The sequence below is a fragment of the Platalea leucorodia genome (genome assembly GCF_965183815.1).
Source record: "Platalea leucorodia genome assembly, chromosome: 22".
Classification (NCBI taxonomy): Eukaryota; Metazoa; Chordata; class Aves; order Pelecaniformes; family Threskiornithidae; genus Platalea; species Platalea leucorodia.
In genome coordinates, this window is record NC_138844.1 from 5,681,741 (window position 1) to 5,706,757 (window position 25,017).

The window sequence follows — 25,017 nt, forward strand, 5'->3', positions numbered from 1 at the left end:
GGCTGGGGAGCAAATAAAGGGGGTGGAAAAAAGGGGGCCCCGAAAAAAAAAACCAAAAGAAGGGGGCACCCGGATTTGAACCGGGGACCTCTTGATCTGCAGTCAAATGCTCTACCACTGAGCTATACCCCCGCTGCTGCGCTGGCCTGCGCTGGCTGCGTGCAGGCACCGCTGCAGGGCCGCGCCGCCGCGCGCCCGTGCACCCGCAGCTGCAGTGCACGCACGTACTCGTGCACGCACACACCCGTGCACGCACACCCCCCCCCCATCTCACCTGCCCCACGCAGCCACACGCACGGTGTCCCCCACCCCTGCCGGCACAGCGGGGGGGGGGGGGCACGGACAGGATCGGGCCCCCGCGCTCATCCCAGGCCTCGGCGGCTGGGGGGGACGTGGCGGCCCCAGCCCCAAGCCCCGTCCGCAGAGAGCGGGACGCAGCCAAACTGAGCTTTCTGCAAAGCCAGGCCCAGGCCGTGCACCCCGCCACAGGGCGCAGGGGGCCGGGGGAGCGCACGGGCCCCCCCAGAGCTGCCGGGGCTGGGGGACCCCCAGGGCTCCGGGGGAGCAGAGCCGCTGTGCGGGGCCTCGGTGCTGCAGGGGGGGATTAGCTGGAGACGGCGGTGTCGGGGCGAGCGCCCAGCGGGAGACGGATGGGGGGAGCGGCCGTGATTGCGCCCGAGGAGCGAGGTCAATATTTGCTCCCTAAGCCGCTGTGCAAACGCGCGCAGGGCGAGCGGGGGCGGCGAGCGGGGCCGGATCCGGGCGTCCTGGCCCGCGGCCTGCCCCGGGCACCGGCACCTCCAGGCCCCCGGGGAGAAAGGAGGTTTGGGGTGACCCCGGTGCAAGCAGCTGCGGTGGTTTTCCAGCCACCGGTCCGGAGCGTCCCCTCGCTGAGCTGCCCCCTTTCCCCGTGCCACCCATCAGCCTCCCCACCTTTCTTTGTACAGATGGGGAAACTGAGGCACGGCGGCAGGGGGAATTGCCCCGGGCAGCAGGGTCCCGGAGAGGGAACCCCCGAGGGAGGGCGATCTCCTTCCCCGCAGCAGGACGCATCCTGGGGCCCGAAGGAGGGGAAACCCTGGGGCACCCCGCTCCCAGCCAGCCACCGGCTCCGGGGACAAAGCCCAGAGCGCTGCCCGCGGCCCCGTGCCACCGCCCCGCAACTGGGAACCAGCCCTGGGGGGCTCTTCCCGCTGCGGAGTGTATTGGGAGGTCGGGGGGAGCGCGGGTGGCCCTGGCTTAGCCCCCCCCGTGTTTGGGGACACAGCGGTGGCATTATCTGGGGGATCCGCTCAGGGGAAGCCATTTGCGGGTTTGCCCCGCGCCGGTGCCAGCGCAGATAAGGGCCGGGACGCGCAAACACCTCGTTTGCAAAGCGCTTGGGGAAGGTGCAAAGCCCGTCACCCCCGGGAGACCCGTGTGCGCAGGGGGGGCAGAGGGGACATGCGCCAGGGAGCGGGGGGACGAAACGCAGGCCGGGTGCCAACTGCGTGCCCACCGCCGCCCTTCTGGGGGTCACAGCGTTTGCCCCCCGCTCCCGCCTCCCCCTCGTCCCCACTGCACCCCACCGCCCCGGGAACGGGGGGCACAGACCCGGGAGCCGAAGCCTGCACGAAGCCCGCTGCGGCACGGAGCAGGGCGCTGGCACCCACCGCCACCCCGAGCCGCGGGGGGACCCGAGGGGCCGGCGGGGACCCAGGGCACCCCGGGCTGCACCCAAGGCTGCCCGGGGCCGGCACTGGAGCCCAGCAGGCGCCAGAGCCAGACTGCTCCGAGGGGGCCGTTTACTTTGGGGCTGTTGCACCCAGCCAGGGGAAGGCTGGCAATTATGTTAATCCCTTAACCCCTGATTGCCTCCTCCTTCCCCATTAGGTGGGCAAACACTTTTAGCAGCGGGGGCCAAGATAGGCCGGGGGCTACAAATAGCCCGCGCCCCGGGCCCGAGCACCCAACGCCACCCGCCAGCAGCATGCCGGTGTCCCCAGCCATCCTCTGCCTCGTCGCCTCGCTCCTGCCCGCCGCCTCCGGCTACCTCTGGGCCTGGATGTACTCCTTGCCCCAGCACCCGCCCGACGAAGCCGCGCTGGCGAGGAGCGCCAGCCCCGGGGACAACCTGGAGGAGGTGGGTGGTGGGTGCCCCCCCCAGCCCTGGGTGGGGGTTCCTGGGGGAGGGGAGGGGGGGGGTGCAGTTGCAGGAGCGGTGGGAGCCGGGGTGGATGTGAGGGTGGGAGCTGGGGTGGGAGCCGGGTTTGCAGCATGGGTGGGAGCTGGGGTGGATGTAAGGGTGGGAGCAAGGGTTGCAGCCGGGGTGGGAGCTGGGGTGGGAGCCAGGGTTGCAGCAATGGCTGGATGTGAGGGTGGGAGCCAGGGTGGGAGCCGGGGTGGGAGCCAGGTTTGCAGCATGGGTGGGAGCTGGGGTGGATGTAAGGGTGGGAGCAAGGGTTGCAGCCGGGGTGGGAGCCAGGGTGGTAAGGGTGGGAGCAGGGTTTGCAGCTGGGGTGGGAGCAAGGGTGAATGTAAGAGTGGGAGCTGGGGTTGCAGCCAGGGTGGTAAGGATGGGAGCTGGATTTGCAGCTGGGGTGGGAGCTGGGGTTGCAGACGGGGTGGGTGTAAGGGTGGGAGCTGGGGTGGGAGCAGGGTTTGCAGCCGGGGGTGGGAGCCAGGGGTGGTAAGGGTGGGAGCTGGGGTGGATGTAAGGGCGGGAGCAGGGTTTGCAGCCGGGGTGGGAGCAGGGGTGGGAGCTGGAGTTGCAGCAATGGCTGGATGTAAGGGCGGGAGCAGGGTTTGCAGCCGGGGTGGGAGCAGGGGTGGGAGCTGGGGTTGCAGCAATGGCTGGATGTAAGGGCGGGAGCAAGGGTTGCAGCCGGGGTGGGAGCCGGGGTTGCAGAAGGGGTGGGAGCTGGGGTGGGTGTAGGGGTGGGAGCCGGGTTTGCAGCCGATGGGCCGGGGGGGGGGCAGAAGCGGGGCCCGGGGGGGGGCGGCGGGGCCGGGAGGGAGCGCGAGCGCGGCGGGCGGCGCCGGGCGCTCCAGTGGCGCAATCGGTCAGCGCGCGGTACTTATAGGGCAGTACGCGAGCAATGCCGAGGTTGTGAGTTCGAGCCTCACCTGGAGCAGGACTTTTACGGGCTCCGGCAGCCCCCGCCCCCGGGTTTTCTTTTCCCGAGAGAAAACCCTGGAGCCGCGGGGGGGGGGGGGGGGTCCCGCAGGGAGGGGTCTCCCATCCCCGCTGTGCCCCGGCCTGGCCGAGCGCTGCTGGGCTGCTCCCCGCCTTCACCCCTCTAAAACTCTGCCACGCACCCGCACCCGGCCCTGCTTCGCTTCCTAAGGGGCAAACAGAGAGTTTTTGCCCCGTGCTGCTGTTTCTGGCCTGTCCCAGGGTCGGGGATGGGGTGCGGGATGGGGTGCGGGATGGGGCCCGGTCCCCTGACGCGCCGCGTCCCCCCGCGCAGGTGACGGCGTGCGGCCCGGGCAGCCCCTGCGCCCACGGGCACTTCTGCGACGAGCACTTCGGGCTGTGCCTGCCCGCGCGCCCCGCCGGCCAGTACTGCCGCCGCGACACCCACTGCGCCCGCGGCCTCCTCTGCATGTTCGGGAAGTGCCAGCAGCCCGTGCCCGACGGGCAGGAGGGTGAGCAGGGGGCTGGCGTGGGGTTGGGGGGGGGGACAACACAAGGGACAACCCCCCAGCCTCAACCCCGGGAGCTGGGGGCCGCGACGCTGACGGGCAACCTCCAGCGTCGGCCCCAAGGGTGCAAAGCCAACGGGTGCTGGGGGCACCCAGCCCCATTGCTCCCAGCGCCTGCAGCCCCATCCCTGTCCCCCAGCCTGGGGAACGCGGTGGGGGTCTCCCACCTCCCAACCCCGTTTTCCGCCCCGCCAGGAGCCCGGTGCCAGCGGGACGAGGACTGCGGCGCGGGCGGCTGCTGCGCGCGGCAGCACGGCGAGCGGGTGTGCCAGCGGCGGCTGGCGCTGGCCCAGAGCTGCCATGTGCCCCCCGGGGGTCTGGCCTTCAGCATCAACCAGGTCTGCCCCTGCCAGGCCGGGCTGGTCTGCCGGGCCACCGCGCCCGGGCGAGAGTGAGTACGGGGCTGCCGGGGACCCCCGCGCCGGGGAGGGGGAGCGGGGGACACCCGGGTCCTGCCCTGGGCGGGGGGGATGGAAACGGGGCAGCGACCGAGGTGCCACCGACGTCCCCGTCTCCTCTCCGCAGGAAGGCGTTCGAGTACTGGCCGGAGAAGAGCGAGTGGAGGTGCCGGCAGCCCTGAGCCGGCAGAGCTGTATTTATTCCCTGTAAATAGCGTGTCCAGAGCCCGCCGAGCGCCCACAAACCCGGCCGAGCGCCCACAAACCCGGCCGAGCGCTGCGCCGAGCCCGGCTGCCGCCGGCGACCATCACCGTGGCGGCGGGGCGGCTGGAGCCCCACTACCTTCGGGTCTTCGCCCCTTCACAGGAGCCGGGCAGGTCCCAGCTCTGTCCCCGTCTCGGCCCCGGCAGTGCCCCCTCCCCAGGCACCCGCTGAAGGCCCACCCCAGGTAGAGACATGGCGGTCACTGCAGAGCCGAGTTGTGCCCGGTCTCAGCGCTGGCCCCCGGCGGCTGCGGACCCCGTGCGTCGCCCCGCGCGGACCCCACCAGGCACGGCCGCGGGGCAGGTCTCACCGAAATGTTTATTACAAAGAACCAAGCGAGCGGGGCGAGTCCCCCCACACACCAACGAGAATAAATAAATAAAATACACTTTGTCGGGTCTTTTAAATAAAGTTTGTGGAGTGACATAAATACGGGACGTCCCTCTGCCCGCGGGAGGGCCGGGGCGGCCCCACTGCCCGGACCCCGGCCGCTGTGGGGGCGAGCACCGGGGCAGGCGGGTCTCAAAGCACTTGGCAGGCAGTGACACCGAGTTCCCCCCCCCAAAAACAAGGGGAAACTGAGGCACACAATGGGTGGAGGCGGCTTGGCGGCGGCAGAACCGGGTTGCCCCGAGCCCCCCGACCTGGGCTGGCAAGGCTGGTGGTCTGGGTAAGGCAGTGACCCCGGGGACCCCCAGCATCGCCCCGGGGGGGGCAAGGGGCTGCCCCATAAGTGAGGGCTGGATGTGGGGTGTCCCCAGCCCACCCTGGTGTGGTCACCCCCCCCAGAGGTGGGGGACGAGGGACGCCCCGGGGTGGGCGCAGGAGAAGGCAGTGCCCTGGGGGGGGGGGGGGGCAAAGGCAGCCCTGTCGGGCAGGGGGGACGCACAGACAGGCTCACAGACGGACGGACAAACGGACACAGCTGGACGGGGCGAGAGCGGACAGGCACGGCAGGGGGGGTGGCACAGGGGGGTGGGGGGCAGGGGCCTGGCGCTGCCCGGCGCACCCCGGTGGTCCCAGGGGAAGGGGGGCGCGGCGAGGGGCCCCCCGGGGCGGAGGGGCCCCCGGGTGCTGCCAGGCTGCGGCAGGCCAGGGCTGGGCAGCTGTTAGCACGTGTTAGACCCCCCCAAAACTGGCTCAGATTTGCCCCCCCCCCAATTCAGGCAGAGCACCTCCAAGGCAAACACATGCAAACTCCCCCCCCCCAGGCAGGCAGCACCCCAGGGGGGCACGGCCTGGGGCAGCGGGGCCCCCCCCCACCGCCTGGAGCACCCCAAAGCCCGGCACACACCACACACGCATGCACCCCCCCCCAGCTGCGGGGGGGCTGGGGCCGCAGCCCTGCAGGGGTGCAGTGCCAGGCTGCAGGCACTGGCTGGGGTGGGGGGCAGCTGGCAGGGCCCCCCCCCACTACCACCACCAGCTCAGGGGTCCCCCTGCAGCCGGGTGGCAAACAGCACCATGGAGAAGCGGGGGGCACCCGGGGCAGGGGGGGGGGCAGCCAGCAGGCAAGGGCTGGGAGGGGAGCACGGCCCCCCCCGTGCCCGGGGGCAGGGGACGGGGACACGCCGGCCACGGGCAGAGCCCCCGGGGTCCCCTTTGGTCACTTGCTCTCCCCGCCAGGCAGGGAGGGCCCGAGGCACCGCGAGATGCTGGGGGGCTGCGGCAGCGGGGGGGAGACCCCCCCACACCAAGGAGTGGGGCAGGGGGAGCCCCCGGGGCAAAACAGGGGCTCCCCACGGCAACGCTGGCCGGGCTCTGGGGGGGCACCAAGGCAACCAGCGGGGCTCTCCCCCACCCCAAAGCCGGTGCTGGGGGGGGGGGGCCCATCCCCTGCCCGCACCCCCTCACCCTAACGGATGTAAACGTCCTGGCCCCAGCCCTCCGCGTCGCTCTGGTCGAGGCCGAGGGTCTCCGGTGGGTCGGGGCAGTAGCGGTCCTGGCCCTTGGCTCGGCCCCGCAGCCCCCGGCTCTCGCGCCCGGGCTCGTCCTCGTCCCAGGTACCGGGGCGCTGGTGGCCGGGGGGGACGCGGGGTCCGGCGCCGGGGGGACCCGGCGGCTCCTCCTCGCCGGGGTCTGTCTCGGTGTCCATGCAGCAGGAATCGCCGGGCTCCGTGCCGGCCGAATCCCGGCTGCCCGGGGTCTCCGAGTCGAAGGTGTCCTGGCGGGACAGGCTGCGGGGGCCCGGGCGGGCGGGCGGCGGCGGGGGTCGGCCCTGCCCGCGGCCCCCCGCTTCGCCCGGGCCCTGCCGGAGGCGGCCGTGCTCCCCCTCGCGCGGCGGCTCCCCGGGCACTAGGTACGGACCCTGGTTAGGAGAAGCAACCACACCGTGCAAGGAGGGATGGACGGACGGACAGACCGGGGGTTAGTGGGGGGTGGGTTAGCTGGGGGGCTGGCAGGGGGGACACATGCGCTCCTGCCCAGCCTGGCCTGCCCGCACCACGCCGCTCACCCGTGACACGACAGCGGCAGGTCTCAGCCCGCCGCCAAACGGCACCGGGGGGGTCGCCGGGGCAGGGCCAGGGCAGGACGGGGGTGATGGGGGGGAAGAGCAGCTCGGGGAGGGCTGCGGGGTGGGGGCTGCTGCGCCAGCAGCGTCCCGCTCGCTGGAAGAATTAGCGACAGACAACACAGGACAGACGTCCCTCCTCGGCCTCCTGCCCTGGGTGGGTGCCGCGGACCCCCCGGGCTCAGCACCGTGAAGCCCATGGTGGGACGGGGCTCTGTGCCCCCCTCCCAGCCGGCCCTCGCCCACACCAGGACACCCCATAAGCCCTCGCCCCCACCGCGGCTGCCCCAGAGCTCCGGAGAGGCGTGGGAGCGGGGGCTCCGCACCCCGGCAGCCCCAGGGAGGCACAGAGGGGACCCGCGTTCCCAGGGGGTCTCGGAGGGGGCAGATTCCTGGGGGACCCCAATCCCCAGGGGGGCTCCAGGCCTGGGAGAGGGCACAGATTCCCCAGGCGGATCCCAACTCTGGGCTTGGCACCGGTCCCAGGCAGGGAGCAGATCCCTGGGGTGGCCCTGATCCGGGGAGAGCAGATCCCCAGGGCCGATCCTAGAGCCAGACCCAATCCTGGACGGGGAGCAGATCCCCAGGGGTGGCCCCGATCCCAGGGGTGGCCCCAAACCCGGGATGGGGAGCAGGTCCCCGGGGGGGGCGATCCCAGGGATGGTCCCACCCCAGGGGCCTGCAGTTCCCCAGGGTGGCCCCAAACCCAGGGGTGGCCCCAAACCTGGGGGACTGCAGCCCCCCAGGGTGACCCCAAACCCAGGGTGGGGAGCAGGTCCCCAGGGGAGGTGATCCCAGGGATGGTCCCACTCCTGGGGGGCTGCAGTACCCCTGGGGGGCCACAAGTCCCTGGGGGGGGGCGATCCCAAGGATGGTCCCGCTCCTGGGGGGCCGCAGTTCCTCGGGATGACCCCGATCCCAGGGGTGTCCCCGAGGGCGGGGAAGTGGGGGGGCTTCCCCGCTGCCGTCTCACAGCGCGTGCTCCTCGAGGGGTCCGGGGGGGCTGGGGGTGGTCTCGGTGCCCCCGCGCCCCCAGAGGCCCAGGTTCCTGCGCAGGGAGGTGAGCACCTGTACCTGGAGGTTGGAGACGGGCGCGGGGCTGGCGGCCAGGGCGGCCGTGGCCATGGTGCGGTTCAGCAGCGGGTTGGGGGGGTTGCTGCTGGGGGGGTGCGTCGCCTTCCAGTAGGCCTCCAGGTACTCGGCCAGGTGCTCGCAGGCCTCCTCCAGCTGGTTCTCGTCCAGCACGATGTCGAACATCTCCTGGGGGCGGGAGGAGACCGTGGGGCAGGGCGGGGCAGGGTGGGGCAGGGCGGGGCCAGGGTGGGGCAGGGCGGGGCCAGGGTGGGGCTTCTGGATGCAGGGTGGAGGCTATGGACCAGGGCGGGGCCAATGGGACAGGGCGGGGCCAGTGGGACAGGGCGGGGCTTCTGGACCCAGTGTGGAGCCCATGGACCAGGGCGGGGCCAATGGGACAGGGCGGGGCCAATGGGACAGGGCGGGGCTTCTGGACCCAGGGTGGAGCCTATGGACCAGGGTGGGGCCAATGGGACAGGGCGGGGCCAACAGGATAGGGCGGGGCTTCTGGACCCAGGGCGGAGCCTGTGCTCCAAGCCAAGGTGGTAGGAGGAGCATCTGGCCTGCTGGGGCGGAGCCTCTGGCAGGGGTGGGTGGAGCCAATGGCCACAGGGCAGTGGCAGAGGCTGTGCAGGGGCTGGGGTGGGGTCAGGGCGGGGCTGGGGTGTGGTCAGGGCGGGGCTGGGCGGGGCGGGGCGTACTCACGGGCGGGCACTGTGCCAGCTTGTCGGAGGCCACCATCTGCACGTTGAGGTGCTTCGCCTGGGACTTGCCCCGGGACTTCACCAGCCGCTGCAGCACCTGGGGCAGGAGAGGGCAACCCAGGGTGGCCGCAGGGACCCGCCACTGCCCGGCCCCCCCCAGCACGGTGGGGCAGGGGCTGGGGCTGCCCCCCACCCGCCCCGGGGCCCGCACCGACCTTGGGGGAGGTGATTTTGATGTAGACGATGATGGGGGCCAGGGACGTCTTGGCCAGCTGGGCCGGGTGGTTGATGGTGTCAGCGTCCAGGGCCACCAGCTGCAGCGTCCGGGCCAGCTCGAAGATGCGCTCGGTCTCGCTCTGGACCTCGGCTGCCGGGGCAGGGAGACAGCGAGGGTCAGGGGGACAGCGCGGAGGGACCGGCGAGCACGTGGGGGCTGTGGGGACAACGGCTGGGAGATGTGACAAGGGGAATGGGATGGGGACAGGACCAGGAGGGGTCTTGTACTGGGACTTGGCCACTCCAGTGTCACCCCAGCCCCAGGGACGGGGGGTTCACTGAAGAAGGGAGGTGGCAGTGGGCTCCCAGCGCTGGCACCAGCTGGGTGAGGAAGGGGCAAAGCCCCCTGGACCACACACACCTGGGGCGGGGGGTCAGACGGGGCTGTGTGACCAGGGTGTCCCCAACCCTCGGGCTCTGCCCAGGTGGCCAGGCCCTGCTGCGTCCCACAGCCTGGTCACGGCCAGGCAGGGAGGACGGGAATCCACGGGGACACGTCCCCCGCTGCCCCCCGCCGGGCAGGGGGCTGCCAGGGGTCCTGGCGGGTGCAAGCTACATACCCAAGACATCTGTATCAGGAGCAGGGGAGGAAGGAAGCAGCGCGGAGGGGAGGAAACCCAAAGGAAAGGAGAAAAAGGAAAGGAAAGAAAAACACAACAGAGAGAAGATAAAAGGGGAGGAGGGGGAGAAAGACCGAGTCAAACCAGCCGGGGGGGTGCAGGGACCCGGGTCCCCCCTGTGTTAGTCACCCTGTGGCAGCGGACCCCCACGAGCCGTGGCCCGGTGCAGGCGGGACGAGCACCCCGGGATGGACAGGCTGGGGGACGGGAGGCTGCCGGGCTGATACAGATGGCGGCTTGGGGGGGGTCCCGCTGCCCGGCCGGGCAGGGGTCGGCGTGGGGCGGCCGAGCCGCGGCACCGCCTTACCCAGGCTGGAGCGCGTGCTGGAGCGCTCGATGATGGTGTGCTTGCTGGGGTTGTTCAGGACGGAGCGCTTGGCCAGGGAGATGTCAGCCGTCACCCGCGTGATGGAGATCCTGCCAGATGGAGAGGGCACGAGCGGGTGGGGGGAGCAAAAGCGGGTGCAACCCCCCCACGTACACACCCACCCCCTTGGGACCCTCCTGCCACCCCCTTCCTCCCAGCCCGGGCTCGGGGCTGCCTGGCGCTGGAGCCACAGGACTCCTGCTCCTCGGGGGAGAGCTCCCCCCCAACAGCAAGAACCACGGGGCGGGACTGAGGGTCCCCCCATGGAGTCAGGGGTCCCCCCGTGGTGTTAGGGGTCCCCCATGGGATTAGGGGTCCTTCACAGGGTTAGGGGTCCCCTGTGGGATTAGGGTCCCCCCATGGTGTTAGGGGTCCTCCATGGGATTAGGGGTCCTTCACAGGATTAAGGATCCTCTGTGGGATTAGAGGTCCCCCTGTGGTGTTAGGGGTCCTCTGTGGGATTAGGGGTCCCCCCATGGTGTTGGGAGTCCTCCATGGGATTAGGGGTCCTTCACAGGGTTAGGGGTCCCCTGTGGGATTAGGGTCCCCCCATGGTGTTAGGGGTCCTCCATGGGATTAGGGGTCCTTCACAGGATTAAGGATCCTCTGTGGGATTAGAGGTCCCCCTGTGGTGTTAGGGGTCCCCCCATGGTGTTAGCAGCCTCCCACAGGGTTAGGGGTCCCCCGTGGTGTTAGGGGTCCCCCCAAGAGGTTAGGGTTCCTCCACAGGGTTAGGGGTCCCCCCATGGGATTAGGGGTCTTCCACAGGGTTAGGGGTCCCCCCATGGTGTAAGGCGTCCCCCCGTAGGATTAGGGGTCCCCCATGAGATTAGGGGTCCCTCTATGGGGTGAATAAGGGTCCCCCGGCCACGCAGCCGCCTATCTCACCTGCCGTCAAAGCGATGCTTCAAGAAGTCGAAGAGGGCTTTCTGCATCATGTCCGTGACCTGGGGAGGGAGGAAGGCAGGGAGGAAGAGCATGGGCCTGGGGTCCCCCCCCGTCCCCCCCATCCCCGCTGTGCCCCCCGCTCCTCACCTCGTAGCCCTTCAGCGACGGCCCCACCAGGATGATGGGCCGCATGGAGGGCACCACGTCGTACGGGGGCACGTGCTCGGCCTGCGGAGCAGAGCCGGGCGTTAGCGGGGCCGGAGGAGGGACGCCGGGGGATGCTCGGCTTCGCCCCTGCGAGGGCAGCAATGGGGATGGGGGGGGGGCTGCAAGCGGGGGGCACCCCGTCCCCTCCCCGCGGGCGCTCCCGGGGGATCCTGACGCTACTCACCGATTTCTGCTTCTGCTTCGCTACGTCCCGAGAGGCCGCGCAGGGCCGGGGAGGGGGCGAGAGAAGACAAACAAGGCATGCGTGTTATCCGCGGGCGTGGGGAGCGGGGGCACCGAGCTGGGCTGGGGGGCCCGGGGATGCGCCTGTGTCCCCCCCGGGGGCTGCCCCTGGGGACACGCCTGTGTCCCCCCGGGGGGCTGCCTGTGTTTCACACGAAGCATCGCCCTGCTCTCAGGTTTGGGGTGCAAGCGGGGGCTCTGCGGGGCTTGGGGAGCGGGGTGGGGGCACTGCTCGCCCCCCACAAGCCCTTGCAGACACCCACCCCCCCCGCCTCGAGCTGTGGTTGCGCCCGAACCCCCCCCAGCTTCTGCTCGGTTTGGGGGGGAGGAACGGTCCATTCCCATTCGCGGGGGAGGCGAGACAGCGGCCGTGCTGGCACACACCATGCGCACACCGGGGGACCCCAGGCAACGGGGGCACGGACTGATCCATCCCACGGACCGCGGGGGGAGGCAGCCATGGGCCGATCCATCCCACGGACCGCGGGGGGAGGCAGCCACGGGCCGATCCATCCCACGGACCGCGGGGGGAGGCAGCCACGGGCCGATCCATCCCACGGACCGCGGGGGGAGGCAGCCACGGGCCGATCCATCCCATGGACCACGGGGGAAGGCAGCCACGGACTCATCCACCCCATGGACCGCGGGGGGAGGCAGCCACGGGCTGATCCATCCCACGGATCATGGGGGGAGGATCAGTTATGAACTGATCCATCCCATGGACCGGAGGGGGGAGGCAGCCACGGATTGATCCATCTCATGGATCACAGGGGGAGGCAGCCACGGACTGATCCATCCCACGGATCACGGGGGGAGGATCAGTTATGGACTGATCCATCCCATGGACCATGGGGGGGAGACAGCCACGGACTGATCCACCCCATTGTTCGTGGGGGGAGACAGCCACGGACTGATCCATCCCATGGACCACGGAGGGAGGCAGCCATGGACTGCCCCCCCCCGGTGCACGGGGGTCCCCCCGCCGCCCCGTCCCCCGCAGACGCTCATGCCCATGCTGTGGCGCGGGGACACGCCGTGGCGGCGCAGGCAGGGTGCTCGGGCAGCGCGTGGCCCCCAGCACCCAGCGGGTGCCCCCGCAGCCCCCGCCAGCCCTCCCAGGCAGTGTTAGGGCAGGCAGGGTGCAGCAGGCGAGCGGGGGGGGCCGGCGGGTGCCGTTACCTTCCTAAAGAAGGGGATGCGCTTGGTGTGGGCGGGGGGGGTGGTGACACTGCTCACGCTACTCTTAGGGGAGCGGTGGGTCTCCATGGCCTCCTCCTCCTCTAACTCATCGGGGTCAAAGGCAAAGCTAGGCATGTCCAGGGCACCTGGGGACGGAGGGGCAGCCGGAGCCGGGGAGAGGGGAGGGAGAAAAGAAGAGCGATAATGGCGATGGAAGAAGGGAAAAATGGAGATGGGGGAGCTGGGAAGATGAGGAGGGTGGTAGGGATGGGAGGGGGGAGAAGGAGGGGAGGGGGGTGCCCAAGGGAGGGGGGCGTGCACCCGCCTGCCTGCACCCGGGGCGGAGGGGCCGGAGCTGCGGACGAGGGGGGGTTACCCAGCGGAGGGGGGAAGGACCCCCCCAGGTTGGACCTGCCCCGCTCAGGCCGGGGGCTGCGGGGAGCCCGGATGCTCTTACCGCTGGCCGGGGGGGTGGGCCGGCGGGTCCCCGTCACCACATCGCCCAGGCTGGAGCTGGAGTTGTCCCCCGATTTGCTGGATGGAAGAAACACAGGGAGGGAGAGGGGGGTGAGCGTGGGATGGGGGGGTTGGGGGGAGCCGGGGGGGTCAGGGATGAGCCCCACCTCGAGCTCAGGCGGTTCTGCCTCATCTTCTGCTCCTGCAGCAGCCTCATGTTCTCCAGCTTGACGGGGCTGGGGATGAAGCCCACCTCGCAGCCCTCCTTCACCAGCCGCCCGATCCACCAGTCGTTGTTGTACTTCTGCACCAGGGAAGGGGGGAAAGGCCTGAAACCCCCAAACCCCCCCAGGGTGACCCCAGCCCCGCACCCCTGCCAGCCCCCCGAGCCCATTCCCCACCTCCTTGATGTGCAGGAAGTCTTTGGGCTCGAAGCAGATGGCCATGCCCTGCACCGGCATGTCGTCGCTGGCAGACGGGTTGTAGCCGACATTCGTCCGCACGGCAAACGCCACCGGCTTCGTCTGCCAACAGGAGAGGGCTCAGCATCTTCCCCCGCCCCAAACCGCGGAGACCCCCCGCAGTAAGAGCCGGTCCCGCCTCGGGCCAGGCAGGTGCCGGTGCCGGTGCCACCGGCCGGGCGGCGGGGCTGGCTCAGCTCCTATGGGCACCGCGGCGCAGTCGCTCACCGGAGCTTGGGCTGGGGATGCTGTGGCCACAATGCCCTGGGAGCTAACGAGGGGCTCGTTAGCTAATCGCCCTGGGTCTGCAGCCAAGGTGCAATAGGCGCTCAGCCAAGGTGAGAACCCAGGTGTCTGGGCTCCCAGTTCCACCCAGCAGACCCCACTGCCTTCCCAATGCCACCCAGTGATCCTGGGGCCACTGCTCCAGGGGATGGGATGCTGCCGGGACGGAGAGCAGGGACAGTACGGGGGGGCCTGGGGGGGTCCCTGTGCCTGGGGTCAGCCCCTTCCCACAGCAGGTCCCATCCTGCCGGGGCAGAGGGTGCAGAGGGGCCAGGTGGGTGGCACGGGTACCTGCCTGCACCCGGGGAGGTGAGGGCAGGCAGGGGAGTCTCCAGCCCAGCCATCCCACCTTGGCTTTCTCCAGCTGTGCCATGGCCTGGCGCTCGGCCTCCTTGCGCAGCGCCTCCCGGTCCTCCTCCAGCGACACATCCGAGTCCGAGGGGCGGCTGGTGTAGGACTCCGCCGAGCCCTGGGAGAGCGGGGAGAGGCGTCAGCCTACACCATCCTCCCCCAAGGGGGGGAACCCAGCCCCAAGCCTGACCCCGTGGCCATCTCCCCCCTCCAGGACCCTCTCTCTAAGGCTGGTGTCCATCATCGTGGCTTCTGGGCATGCTGGGGAGAAACCCCCCCTGAAAGCTGCCTCCTACCCAGGCAGGGGCACCTCCTGCCCGGTGGCATCCCGGCGGGGTTACGGCAGGCCGAGGGCCGGCACAGCTGTTCCCACCGCTCCGGCAGGGAACGTGATACCGAGCCGGCGCCTGCTCCCGTCCCGCTGCCGCCGGCCTCCCCGGGCCTCCTGTCAGAGCCGGGAAGGCAATGAGGACCCCTCGCGCCTGCCCGCCGCCCCCCGGCTGTCCCCCACCTGAGGGAACGCCAGCGGGGACAGCGCTGTCCCCCACCAAGGGGTCCCGTGGCGATGGGGAAAGGGCGCTGTGGGGCGACTCGGGGTCGCCCCAGGACAAGGCTGGAGCTGGGGTGAGATGGGAGACCCCCTGCTCACCCCCCACCCCCTGGGGCCGGAGCCCGGGTGGGGGGCAGCGGGGAGACCCATGGGCTCCCCCAGCCCCGGGGCAGCAGGTGCTGCAGGGGTGAAGGCGCCAACTGTCCCGGGGGGGCTGCTCCCCCCCAGCCCCTCTATAAGCCCCTAAGCCCCACCAGAGCCCCCCGGGGTTGCGGGAGCCCCGTCCCCGATTTGCCCCATCCTTTCCAAACACTGGGGAGGTGGGGGCTGCTCTCCTTCACACAGGCCCCTACCCTCAGCCATGGGGCAGCAGCCCCCCACGGGACCCCCTCCCCAAAAGCCATGGGGCAGAGACCAGCTGCCCCATCTCCCCCTGCCGCTGCTGGGGCCCTGGCCCTTCCTGAGCCCCCCAGCCCCATGGCAAGACCGGAGGGGCCTTTGGGGGGGGGGGTCACTTGGGGTCCAGGCACGATGCCCTCACCCCGCAGACCCCATGGGTCCCACCAGCTCCTGGGACCACCCGCTCCAACCCCCACGGAGCCGAGGGGAACCCCGCACCGAGGGCAGAGCCAGCAAACCGGGCCGGGAGGGTGCCGGGGACCACATCCCGGGTGCCGGGGGGCTGCAGGGTGGGGGGGGACGCTCACCGGGGCGGCGGGGTGGTCTTTGCCGGCTATCTCCATGGTGGCAGGGCCAGGGGCGAGTGGGTCGGGCGGGCGTTGGGCTGGGGCGCCCGTGGGTCAGGTTTCAGCCCTGGGACGTTCGCAGCCGCCCGGGGTATATTTAGCCCAGTGGCGGGCAGCGGGTGGGGGCCAGGGGGGGCCGCAGGGGCCGCTGCCAAGCCAGCAGCCCTGCCGGGTGGATGGGGCTGGGGAGGGCAGCTTTGATGCCAGCTGGGCGATGCCAGGGCTCCAGCCCCTGCCTTGTACCCCCAGGAGGGGCAGGGGACCCTGGGGGGGGGGGCTACAGGACCCCAAATATGGGGACGACGACTCCCCCCAGCACCCAGTGCAGGGCAGAGCGGGGACGCGGGTACAGCCGGGTCTGGCTCAGCCACTGCAATGCCCGCACTCCCCCCCAGCCCAGGCTCGGTTGCGAACGCGGCCCCCCTCCTCGGTCCCTGGGGGGACAAGGGCCCCCGCAGGCAGGCAGGTCTCCCGGGACCCCCCAGGACAGCTGCCCCCCCCGCCACTCACCTGTCGGACGAAGCTGTTGGAGGTGGTGTCGGACGAGGTGCTGCCGTCCGAGCGCTTGAAACGGCTCTTGCGCTTGCTGTACTTGCCCTGGGGAGAGAAGAGGGGGGCAGGAGGGGAGCGCTGGAGCCCCAGGACATGGGGGGCAGCTCTGCCCCCCCCAGCCCCAGCTGCCCCCCAGATGCTCCATCCCCCTCCACCCTGCACCCCCAGCTCCTGGAGAACAAGAGAAGGGAAACTGAGGCAGAGAAGGGGATGGGGTTGCCCCCCTGCTCAGGGGCCATGCAGCCCCCTCCCCAGGGACCCGGCATCGCCTTATCCGGGGGGGCTGGATCTCCAGTCTTCATGGAGAGGAGAGGGAGCCGGTGGGGCTGACCGGATTTGGGGGACAGCCTGGCTGCAGCCCCCAAACACCGCAGCCCCTCCAGCCCCGGCCAAACCAGAGCCCAACGTGTGCCCCTGGGGAGGCGGCTGCTGTGGGGGCACCCCACGCACACCACGTCCCCACGCTGTCACCCCGGTGCCCGAGCCCCGCACACGTGTGTGCCCACCCCGACCCCCCAGCATGGGCACCATCCCCTCACCCATGCATGCTCCATGTAAAGGGGTGCACATGTGTGCACCCGCATGCCCACCCGCGCCAGCCGGCACCCACCCCGCACACCCATGGGACCCCCTGCTTCCTCCAGTGCCTCCTACTGGGATGGACTGGAGATGAGGATGCCCCAGTGCCGCCCCTGCAGCACCTCCTCAGGGTGGGGGGGTACCAGAGCACGATGGGGGGGTGTCCTGGGGGAGCAAGAGGCTGGGACGTGCCGGGGCGAGTGGGGCTGTCACCTCCCCGGCGTCTCGGAGAGACAGCTGGGCCCAGCTGCCACCCAGCCTGGGGATGGGTGGTCCCCGCACCGGGCAGCACCGGGTATTTTTAGGTCCTTCGCCCCGGCCCCCAGCCCTGGCCCCCCCCCACCCCATCTGCCGCTCCCAACACAGGATGGACATGGCTGGGGCTCGGCAGTGAAGGTCCCTGGGGTGGGGACGGTGGCCCTGCCACCGGCGTGGGGTTCACTGCAGCCACCCCCACCCCCCCCCCCCGTAGATGGGGGAGACACCCAGCCCTGCCAGCACCCGGGCGGCTGGATGCGGCCAGGGCCTGTGTCTCCATCCCGCCCCCCCCCCCCCAAAACTGTCACCCCAACTGGTTGATGCTCCCCAGGCTGCCACGGAGGGGGGGGGTCTGTCCCCATGGGGGCGTGCGGGGTGGGGACAGCACCCAGCCAGACCACGGGGATGAGGTGCTCCACTGGCCCGTGCTGCCCCCCACCCCATTAGGACCAGCCAGGGGACACATCCCTTCCCCGCGTGTCCCCCCAGGGTGAAGGGGACAAGGGTAGGGGGGCACCACCCCGGTGGAGTTTTCCCAATTCCTAAAAGTTTCCCCGTGCGCACGACACCCCCCACACCCACCTCCCCGCCCCGGGGTGCTCCGGGTGGGCAAACCCCAGAGGGGGTGTGGGGGGGGGAGCAGTGACACAGCAAGCAGCACAGAGCCCCCCCCTCCATGCACTCCCCAACCCTGGGGGCTGGACACCCCCTCCCCTGGGATGCTTGGTGTTATGAGGAAGGGGGGGTGACTGCATTTGGGGTCCCTCCTGGGGTAGCTTTGGGGGTGGGGGCCACCCTGTTTTGCATGCTGGGGGGTGAAATCCCCCCCGTTATGGGGTGTAGGGGTTGGGACAGGCGGAATTGATGGGGTGAGCCCCCCCTCACGCACCCTGGGGCTGTGAGCGATGGTACCGATGCAGCCCCCCCGCAACCCCTCATCCCCAAATTCCCGGGGGTGTCACCTGGAGGGCGGCGTTGTCGAAGACGTCCATCTGGATGTCCTGCGTGGAGCTGTAAGGGGTACGGGCCATGCCGCCTTCCCGCACCATGGAGCTCGCCGGGGTCGGCGGGGACACACACGCACAGGGACAAGACGATGACGATGACGATGGAACCCAGGCCTGGCCTCCGCCGTACCGGCCCCTGACGGTGACGGCGGCCCCGGCGTGCAGCGAGAGCGAGAGGAGGAGGAGGAGAAGGAGGAAGGAGGAGTAGGGACGGCGGCAGGGGGGGACGAGGGATGGCGGGCGGCCGCCTCCGCCTCGGCCGCTCCCACCGCGTTCCCGGGAGGGATGGGGGATGCAGGGATGCAGCCCCCCCCTCCCTTCCCAGGGAGGGCACCCCCAAAACGGCTCCTTCCCCTGGGGGAAAAATGAGGGGGTGATGCAGATCCCCCCCTCCCCACATTGGGGGGGGCACAGTGGTGCCCACCGCAGCTTGCACACCCAGCCTTTAGCCTGGAGCAGACTTGCTTGCTGGGGGGGGACCCCAAAAAGAGACGGGGGGGCACAGGGCCCCCAGGCTGTTGTGTGGCTTGGGGGGGGACATGCAGGGGCAGCCGTGCCCCCATCCCCAAACGTCAGCACCCAGAGCGGGATGTGCCACAGCCTGGGGAACCCGGGGCTCCCTCAGGACAAGGCTGCCCCTAAGCCTCCAGCTTCTCCCCCCAGACCCTCCCCAGCTGGGGTCCCCGCAGCCTCAGAGTGACCCACGCCCCCCCCCGAGTCCCTCTGCTCCCCAGGGGCATCCATGCCCGCACACAGAGCCATCTGCACACCCCGTGTGAAGCATCCAGGGAAAGGGCACCCCGGGGACCCCACGGCAATGGGGGGATGCCCGGGGACAGTGGACCCCACGTGTAGTCGGGGAAGAGGCTGCACTTGGCACCCACCGGCCCCCAGCATGGCTGCAGCTGCCCTGCAGGGACCCCAGCACCGTCCCTGCCTCCTCGCGCCAGTGGGTGCGAGGGGCAGACCACGTCTGCTGGTGGGCGAGGGCTGCAGGCAGCATGTGCCAGGCAGGACGCAGCTTGCCCCTGCCCCCCCCCCAGGGAGCCCACCAGCGCTGGGGCAATCGCCTCCTCCTCAGGCAGGACCGGGCTGAGACCTCCCGCACTCATCTCATGTCAACTGCACCGCAGGAGCCGCTGCTGCCGGCTGTTGGAAACTTAAAAATTCCTTGGGACCCCCTCACCCCACGCCAGCGGGACTTTTCCTGCTCCAGTCCCAGCTCCCGCAGCTGCAGGACAATGTGCCTGGGGAAGCGGGACAGCTGACGCCACATTTTCCATTATTAGCCCCCATCCATCACCGGCACCGTAAGGTGCCTATGACGGCACCGACACACACTTCGTGGCAGCCGGCAGGTTGGAAAGGGAGGTTTGGAGGGGGGTGAGCTGCCCAAGGTCATGCAGGCTGGCACCACCGACCCCGGGACACAACCCCAGAGCCCAGCTCTGCGTCTTGTGCCTGGCCAAGCTCCAGGTATTGGGACTTCATTGACCCCCCATGCCAAAGCCTGCCCGTCTCCTGCTTTGCCCACCTTGCCCAGGCCTGGGCCACGCGGCCGATGCAGGAGCTGAAGCCCCCGGAGGGTCTGTGGGGGGAGCAGAGGGTGGTGGCGAGGGTGTTTTGGGGAGGCAGAGCCGGGTGCCAGGGCAGAGGCGGCGGGGGCCCTGCCAGCAGGGAGCCTGCCCGGAGGTGGAGGGCGAGCGCACCATTCCCAGGCAGCTGCGTGGGAGCGTAACGCAATTACGGCATCTCTCCCTTCCCGCTGCCAGAGCTGCTCCGCTCCCCAGGTCCCCCCCCGCCGCTGCCTGCGCTCCCTCACGGGAGCTCACCGGGGTGCCCGCTCTGCCCCTGCCCGCTGCTGCGACCACAGGCAAGCTGGGCAGGCACAGAGCTACAGACATGCCCGGCCAGGGTAGGATGCAACGGAGCAGGCGGAGGAGGGATGGCAGACCTTCCCGGACCTCTCTGGAGGGGCTTGGGCACAACCAGCAGCATCCCTACCTGGGCTGAAACCTCTCCTCGAATTTGGGGCCAGATCAGTCTCTTCATCCCTGCTCCCTGGGAAAGCATGGAGCACAAGGTGACACTTCCACAGGGCTCAGGGACATGCGTGCCCCCGTGTCTCGCATGCCATCTCCTGTCTCCAGCCCACACAACTGGCCAAAAGCTTTACGGGACATCGATTTCCAGCGGTAAAACCCCAGAGCCGCTCCCGGGCCGGTAATTAAAACTCAGCCACTCTCCTGTCTCAGGAGCCTCCAGATTTCGCTGTTTGTTTTATGAAAATGATGAGTCAGTTTTTAAACAGCAAAAGCCTGTGTTTATCTGTGTTTTTCTCTCAAAATGAACCAAAAATCTGTTGCCATCGGCTCCTCTTGTCACGCCATATGTTGACTGTGCTACGGCCGCCAGATTCAAAAGGAACCGTTAGCATCTTGTCTCGGGTGTTTAACGAGGCGCCTTTGGGGGCTTTCACTCTCCAACCACTCCCAACCTTCAGCGGTTGGAAGGAAGGAGGGAAAAGAATCACTGCAAAATGATGAATTTTGGCGCTATTTAGCATCGGAGTGGTTAAAAAGCAACATTTTTGCTGGACAAGTTTGCTTTAAAGCGGGAATTCAGTCACGGAGAAACCCCTGTGTTTTTAGGCCAGTTACAATCTATACATTATCATTCTGCAAGCTTTCCCTGCTTCCAGGAACTCTTCACCCATCTGTTCCTGGAGAGGCTCCAGCACTTTTCTGGGTCGTTTCTCCGACACGAAGGACGGCACTTGCCACCGGGCCCATTCCAAGCCTCACTACAGCATTTTCTGGGGAGGCGATTCTGGCTGGGGTTTTCCAACTGCAAATGGTGCCACCGACACTTCCAGACCTCACTTGTGCCTTCGATTGCAAACTGCTGGGAAGGTAAGACGCTCTTTGCAAACACCAGCCCTCACTGCAGCCGTTACCACCCCTGCCAAGAGGTTATTTCACAGGAAAATGTGAGTCCTCCCTTTTCTAAGCAGCATCGTAAGCCGGTGACTGCAAAAGAGGTGGAACTTGATCCACACGTGGAAATGAAGCAGGATCTGAGATCCCAGCTCGCGACATTCACACCGCCCTTCAGGATGACTTCTTGGGAAACAAGGAACGACTGCAGACGAACGCTGGAGAAACGGAGATCCCATTTCTTGCTACGAAAAGCAACGTGACAAAGCTGACGTTAAAATCTTCCTAACCTACAGCTTCCCGGGCAGGCGGGGAGGGCGAGGAGGGGCAACCTGCGCCCATGTTTCCTCAGGTCCAACAACGAGCCTGAACCCGGGCTGGGGACAGACAACCCCCCGCCGCCCCCGGTGTGAGGGGAGGCCTGCAGCCAGGGCCGGGCCCAGGGCAGGGCCAGGCAGGGCTGGGGCCTGCGCTGCCCACCGGCGGGGAGGGGGGATCCCTGCAGCCCCCCTGCCTGCCTGCACAGCCCCCGGTCGTGCCCCGACCCCCAGCCCCGCTCCGCTCCAGTACATCCCAGTGCATCCCAGTGCTCCCTACACCCCTCCCCGTTCACCCACGTGCTGCCCGCCGCCTCCTCCACGCCACCGCGCATGCGCCGAGCCCGCCCGGCCCCGCCCGCCGCGCAGGCGCGGGCTGTACCACCCCGCGGCGAGGGGGGGGATCAAGAGGGAAATTCGCCTCTTCTCCCACGTCCCGAGTGGGCCCCGGCGCCCCGTCTGTCCTCCCCACCAGCAACCCCACGCGGCCTTTCTCTCGCCGCGCTTCGGGTCGTCCCGCGGCCGCGGGGACGGAGCGGGGCGGGAGCGGGGTGGTACGTGCCGCTCCCCGCGGCGCTGGCTGTGGGCGGGGCCAGGCCCGCCGCCTCTTCCTCTGCGCCCGGCCGCCGCCGCCATGAGGTGAGGGGCAGCGCTCCGCCGCCCCCCCCCGGGCCTGCCCCGCCAGCGACGGGGAGCGGGGGTGGCCGGCGGGGTGCTCTCAATAGCGGGGGCTTCCCAGCTGTGCTGCGGAGAGGTTCGGGGCCCTGTGAGGCGGCTGCGGCCTCCTCAGGCCTCGGGGGAAAATGGCGGTTGGGCCGCACGCTGGGGAGGGGGCGAAATGGCGGCCGGGGCCTGCGCTGAGGGGAGCCCCAGGGGTGCGGAGGGAGGGAGAGGACCGCTGAGCGGGGCTGGCCTCGCTGCTCTCGGGCCCTTGGCTATTCCAGCAGCGCGGCCTGCGCGCAGCAGACCCGCCGCGGGCTGTCCTGGGCCTTCAGGCCCGCGGGAGCGAGCGTTGGCGCTGAGCTGTGTGCGTGGTTCTCCGCAGTATGCTCCGGCTCCAGAAGAGGCTGGCCTCCAGCGTCCTGCGCTGCGGCAAAAAAAAGGTCTGGCTGGATCCCAACGAAACCAATGAGATCGCCAACGCCAACTCGCGTAAGTAATCCTCTCCCACGGACGCGGCCGTGCTGCGCATCGCTTGTGCTGCCCTGTGGAAAAGGGATGCGTCAGGGATATGGGAAGATGCTACCGAGCTAGTCAAAAAGCCGTGAGGTTGGCTTAGGTAAAATTCTGACGCTTGAGCAACTCCTTTGCACTTCAGGGTGGAAATGAGCCCCGTCAGCAGGATTTACAGAGCTCCCCAGCGCACCGATGCGGAGCCTGGTGAGCTCTTGGTAGCGGTAGTACGTGATCCCGATCTCGTGTCCCCCGAGACAACTAGTGAGGGAGAAATGGGAGGGGAAGAGAGCAACTGCAGCAGCATGGGGGGGCTCTGGGGGAAGGTCTGGCTCGTCCTTTCCGTTGGATCCTTTTCGTACAAGCCGGGTGGGAGCCTGTACTTGCCTGATGTGTCCTCATTGCACATAAGGTGTTGAACATGGAGTTTCTTTCTATAGGTCAGCAGATCCGGAAATTGATTAAGGATGGTCTGATCATCCGCAAACCCGTGACCGTTCACTCCCGTGCCCGATGCAGGAAGAACACCTTGGCCCGCCGGAAGGGCAGGCACATGGGCATCGGTAAGTGCTGGCTCCCCTCTGACATCTGGAGCAACATCTGTTTTCCATGGTACGTGGTCCACCTACAAGCTTGTATTGGGCACCGATCTCCAAGAGTCTTGTGGCAGGGCCTAAAAAGGCACGGTTTGTACGTCAACAGTTTTCTTCTTGAAGTAAAGAGAAGGATTAAACACTCCAGTAAAAGGTTGTTGTTCAACTTGCAGAAATTTGGCCTCGTTCTCATCCTGTTTTCCCTCTCTAGGTAAGAGAAAGGGTACGGCCAACGCTCGTATGCCCGAGAAGGTGACCTGGATGAGGAGGATGCGAATTCTGAGGCGCCTGCTCCGCAGATACAGGGAGTCCAAGAAGATCGACCGCCATATGTAAGCCTGCCGTGCCATGCCCAACTTTGGGTCGCGTGTCCACACCTTTCATGCTGTATGCAGCTTCCGCAGCCAGCTCCTTGGTGTGCGGACCGGTGAAAGTAAATCCTCTCCGGGAAGCATGGCACCGGAGAGCTGATCCCGGCAGTTCTCCAGACGAGGCCTCTCCCTGCTGGGCAGAGGGCAGAGCCAGCGCAGCAGCTTCAGAGCGCGTTGCTGCTCCGGGCCAGGAGGGGTGCAGGATGTCTGGAAGCTGCGCGGTGGTTTGATCTCCCGGGCAGCCTCGTTTACAGCCCGTTCCGTTCTGCTCCGTTAGGTATCACAGCCTGTACCTGAAGGTCAAGGGTAACGTGTTCAAGAACAAGCGGATCCTGATGGAGCACATCCACAAGCTCAAGGCAGATAAAGCTCGCAAGAAGCTCTTGGCGTAAGTGCTGCCTCGCTGTTAAGCTTCAGTCTTGTGGGTTGTAGAATCAATTGCTTTTTATTAATTAGCTCTGCAGGCAGGTAATTCCCGGTGGCTTCTGTCGCTGGTGGCTCGATCTGGAGCCCTGGTGAAAAATCAAACCAAAACTGGGTAGGGCTGGCTTGAAGCAGAGAAATACATAATCCCGGCAGAGCTCTGCGCCTTGCGCTGCAGGCGTAGCGGATGTTAGTAGCTTGTACAGCTGTAAACCGGTAGATCTACCGATCCGGCCGCTTGGATCAGTAAATGATTGACAGGGGGAGGTGAAAGAGGCAATGGATTTCAAAATCCTGCTGTGTATTTGGTAAAAAAAGCCGCTATCTTAACCTTGGTCTCTAGGAAAGGTGTGTGACCCCGGCCAGCCCAAACGGGGCCGTCCCCGGCGCCAGAATCCCAGCTCCTCCGCTGGGGAGGCGGCAGAGCCCAGCGTCCTCGCTCGGGGCCGCGCCGGCCCAGGGCAGCGCCGCTGGCTCCGCAGCGAGGGCTGCGGCTGGCACGCGGGCGCTGGAGCAGAGCCTGCCAAGCCGCGCCGGCTTCAGCGGCTGGTTTGGTGGAGCGAGAGGGGACCGGGGCGGGCGGTAAGGGCTTTCTCGAGGGCGATTCCTGCGCGTTCATAAACTCTTTAATTAACTTCTTGCAGCGACCAGGCGGAAGCTCGCAGGTCCAAGACCAAGGAGGCTCGTAAGCGCCGTGAGGAACGCCTGCAAGCCAAGAAGGAGGAGATCATCAAGACCCTCTCCAAGGAGGAGGAGACCAAGAAGTGAGCGCTGGCTGTCTTGTGTACATAGCGTTTTCCATCCAGGAGCAGTCAATAAAACACCGCATCCAGGACTCCTCCCGCCGAGTCCTGCATCTCTCTCTCTCTCCAGGGTTTCTGGAACGGGGAGGAGGGAAGGGCTGGGAAAGCCCTGCTGCTCCCCACTGCGGTACCGCCCTGCGTGTTGGCAACCAAACCAGTCGGTGAGGGCCAGCCGGAGCCGGCCAGTCCTGGCACAGCCACAGCCGCCTTCCCCCTCCCGAGCGGGGCTGCGACGCCTCTGCCCCCAGCGCCGCGCTGCCCTGGGAGCCCTGGAGGGAGAGCAGGGGTCGGGGGCCGCCCCTGCCACCCACCGCACCCCGGGGCTCCCTGCCCGGGCAGGGTCCGGCAGCAGCCCCCCGGGGGTGGTGCGGGAGGGCTCGGGGCCCAACGAGGACCCCAGCCACCCCGACGGGAGGTGGCCGATGGCAGAGCCAGGGGCACAGAGCCCTCAGCCTCCCTTTAGTGGCCAAAACCGGCTCCCAGCCTGCTGCAGTTCAGCCGGGGAGGGACCCGACCGCAGTGGCCTCGGGGCGGGGGCAGCTGAAGGCACCGGGGGCTTCCGAGCGCAGGGGCCAGGGCCAGCACCCTTGGGCGCAGGTTCCCAGCCCCGCGGGTCCTCGGGGCGGGGCCGGAGCCCACCGAGCAGGGGGGAGCTTTTCGGGGGGCTCTGCTCCCACAGCCGCCCCGCCGGCCCCTCAGGCGGCGCCCAGCAGGGCGGGACTCGTGCAGGGGCAGGGGT

The 25,017-nt window shown here is 68.7% G+C and overlaps 2 protein-coding genes across 3 annotated transcripts; one reads left to right on the forward strand and one right to left on the reverse strand.

Annotated features, from left to right (window-relative positions):
• Positions 1-5,950: 5,950 nt before the first annotated feature.
• On the reverse strand, positions 5,951-17,704 carry CACNB1 (calcium voltage-gated channel auxiliary subunit beta 1; the record flags this gene model as incomplete). Of its 2 annotated transcripts, XM_082331799.1 has the most annotated exons (14): positions 5,951-6,655; positions 7,934-8,119; positions 8,639-8,734; positions 8,853-9,004; positions 9,841-9,950; positions 10,789-10,847; positions 10,936-11,016; positions 11,180-11,199; positions 12,875-12,951; positions 13,041-13,177; positions 13,275-13,397; positions 13,969-14,088; positions 15,777-15,863; positions 17,618-17,704. In XM_082331799.1, the coding sequence occupies 14 exons, from the start codon at positions 17,702-17,704 to the stop codon at positions 6,203-6,205; spliced, it is 1,788 nt and encodes a 595-aa protein (XP_082187925.1). The 2 variants fall into 2 exon arrangements, with proteins under 2 accessions (XP_082187925.1, XP_082187926.1); XM_082331800.1 differs by lacking the exons at positions 5,951-6,655; positions 11,180-11,199 and adding an exon at positions 12,418-12,563 and having other exon boundaries at positions 7,829-8,119.
• Positions 17,705-21,406: 3,702 nt separating this feature from the next.
• RPL19 (ribosomal protein L19) lies at positions 21,407-24,315 on the forward strand. Its single transcript, XM_082331986.1, has 6 exons — positions 21,407-21,554; positions 21,961-22,067; positions 22,529-22,651; positions 22,893-23,013; positions 23,330-23,440; positions 24,120-24,315. The coding sequence occupies exons 1-6, from the start codon at positions 21,550-21,552 to the stop codon at positions 24,241-24,243; spliced, it is 591 nt and encodes a 196-aa protein (XP_082188112.1). The 5' UTR covers positions 21,407-21,549; the 3' UTR covers positions 24,244-24,315.
• The last annotated feature ends 702 nt before the right edge of the window (positions 24,316-25,017 follow it).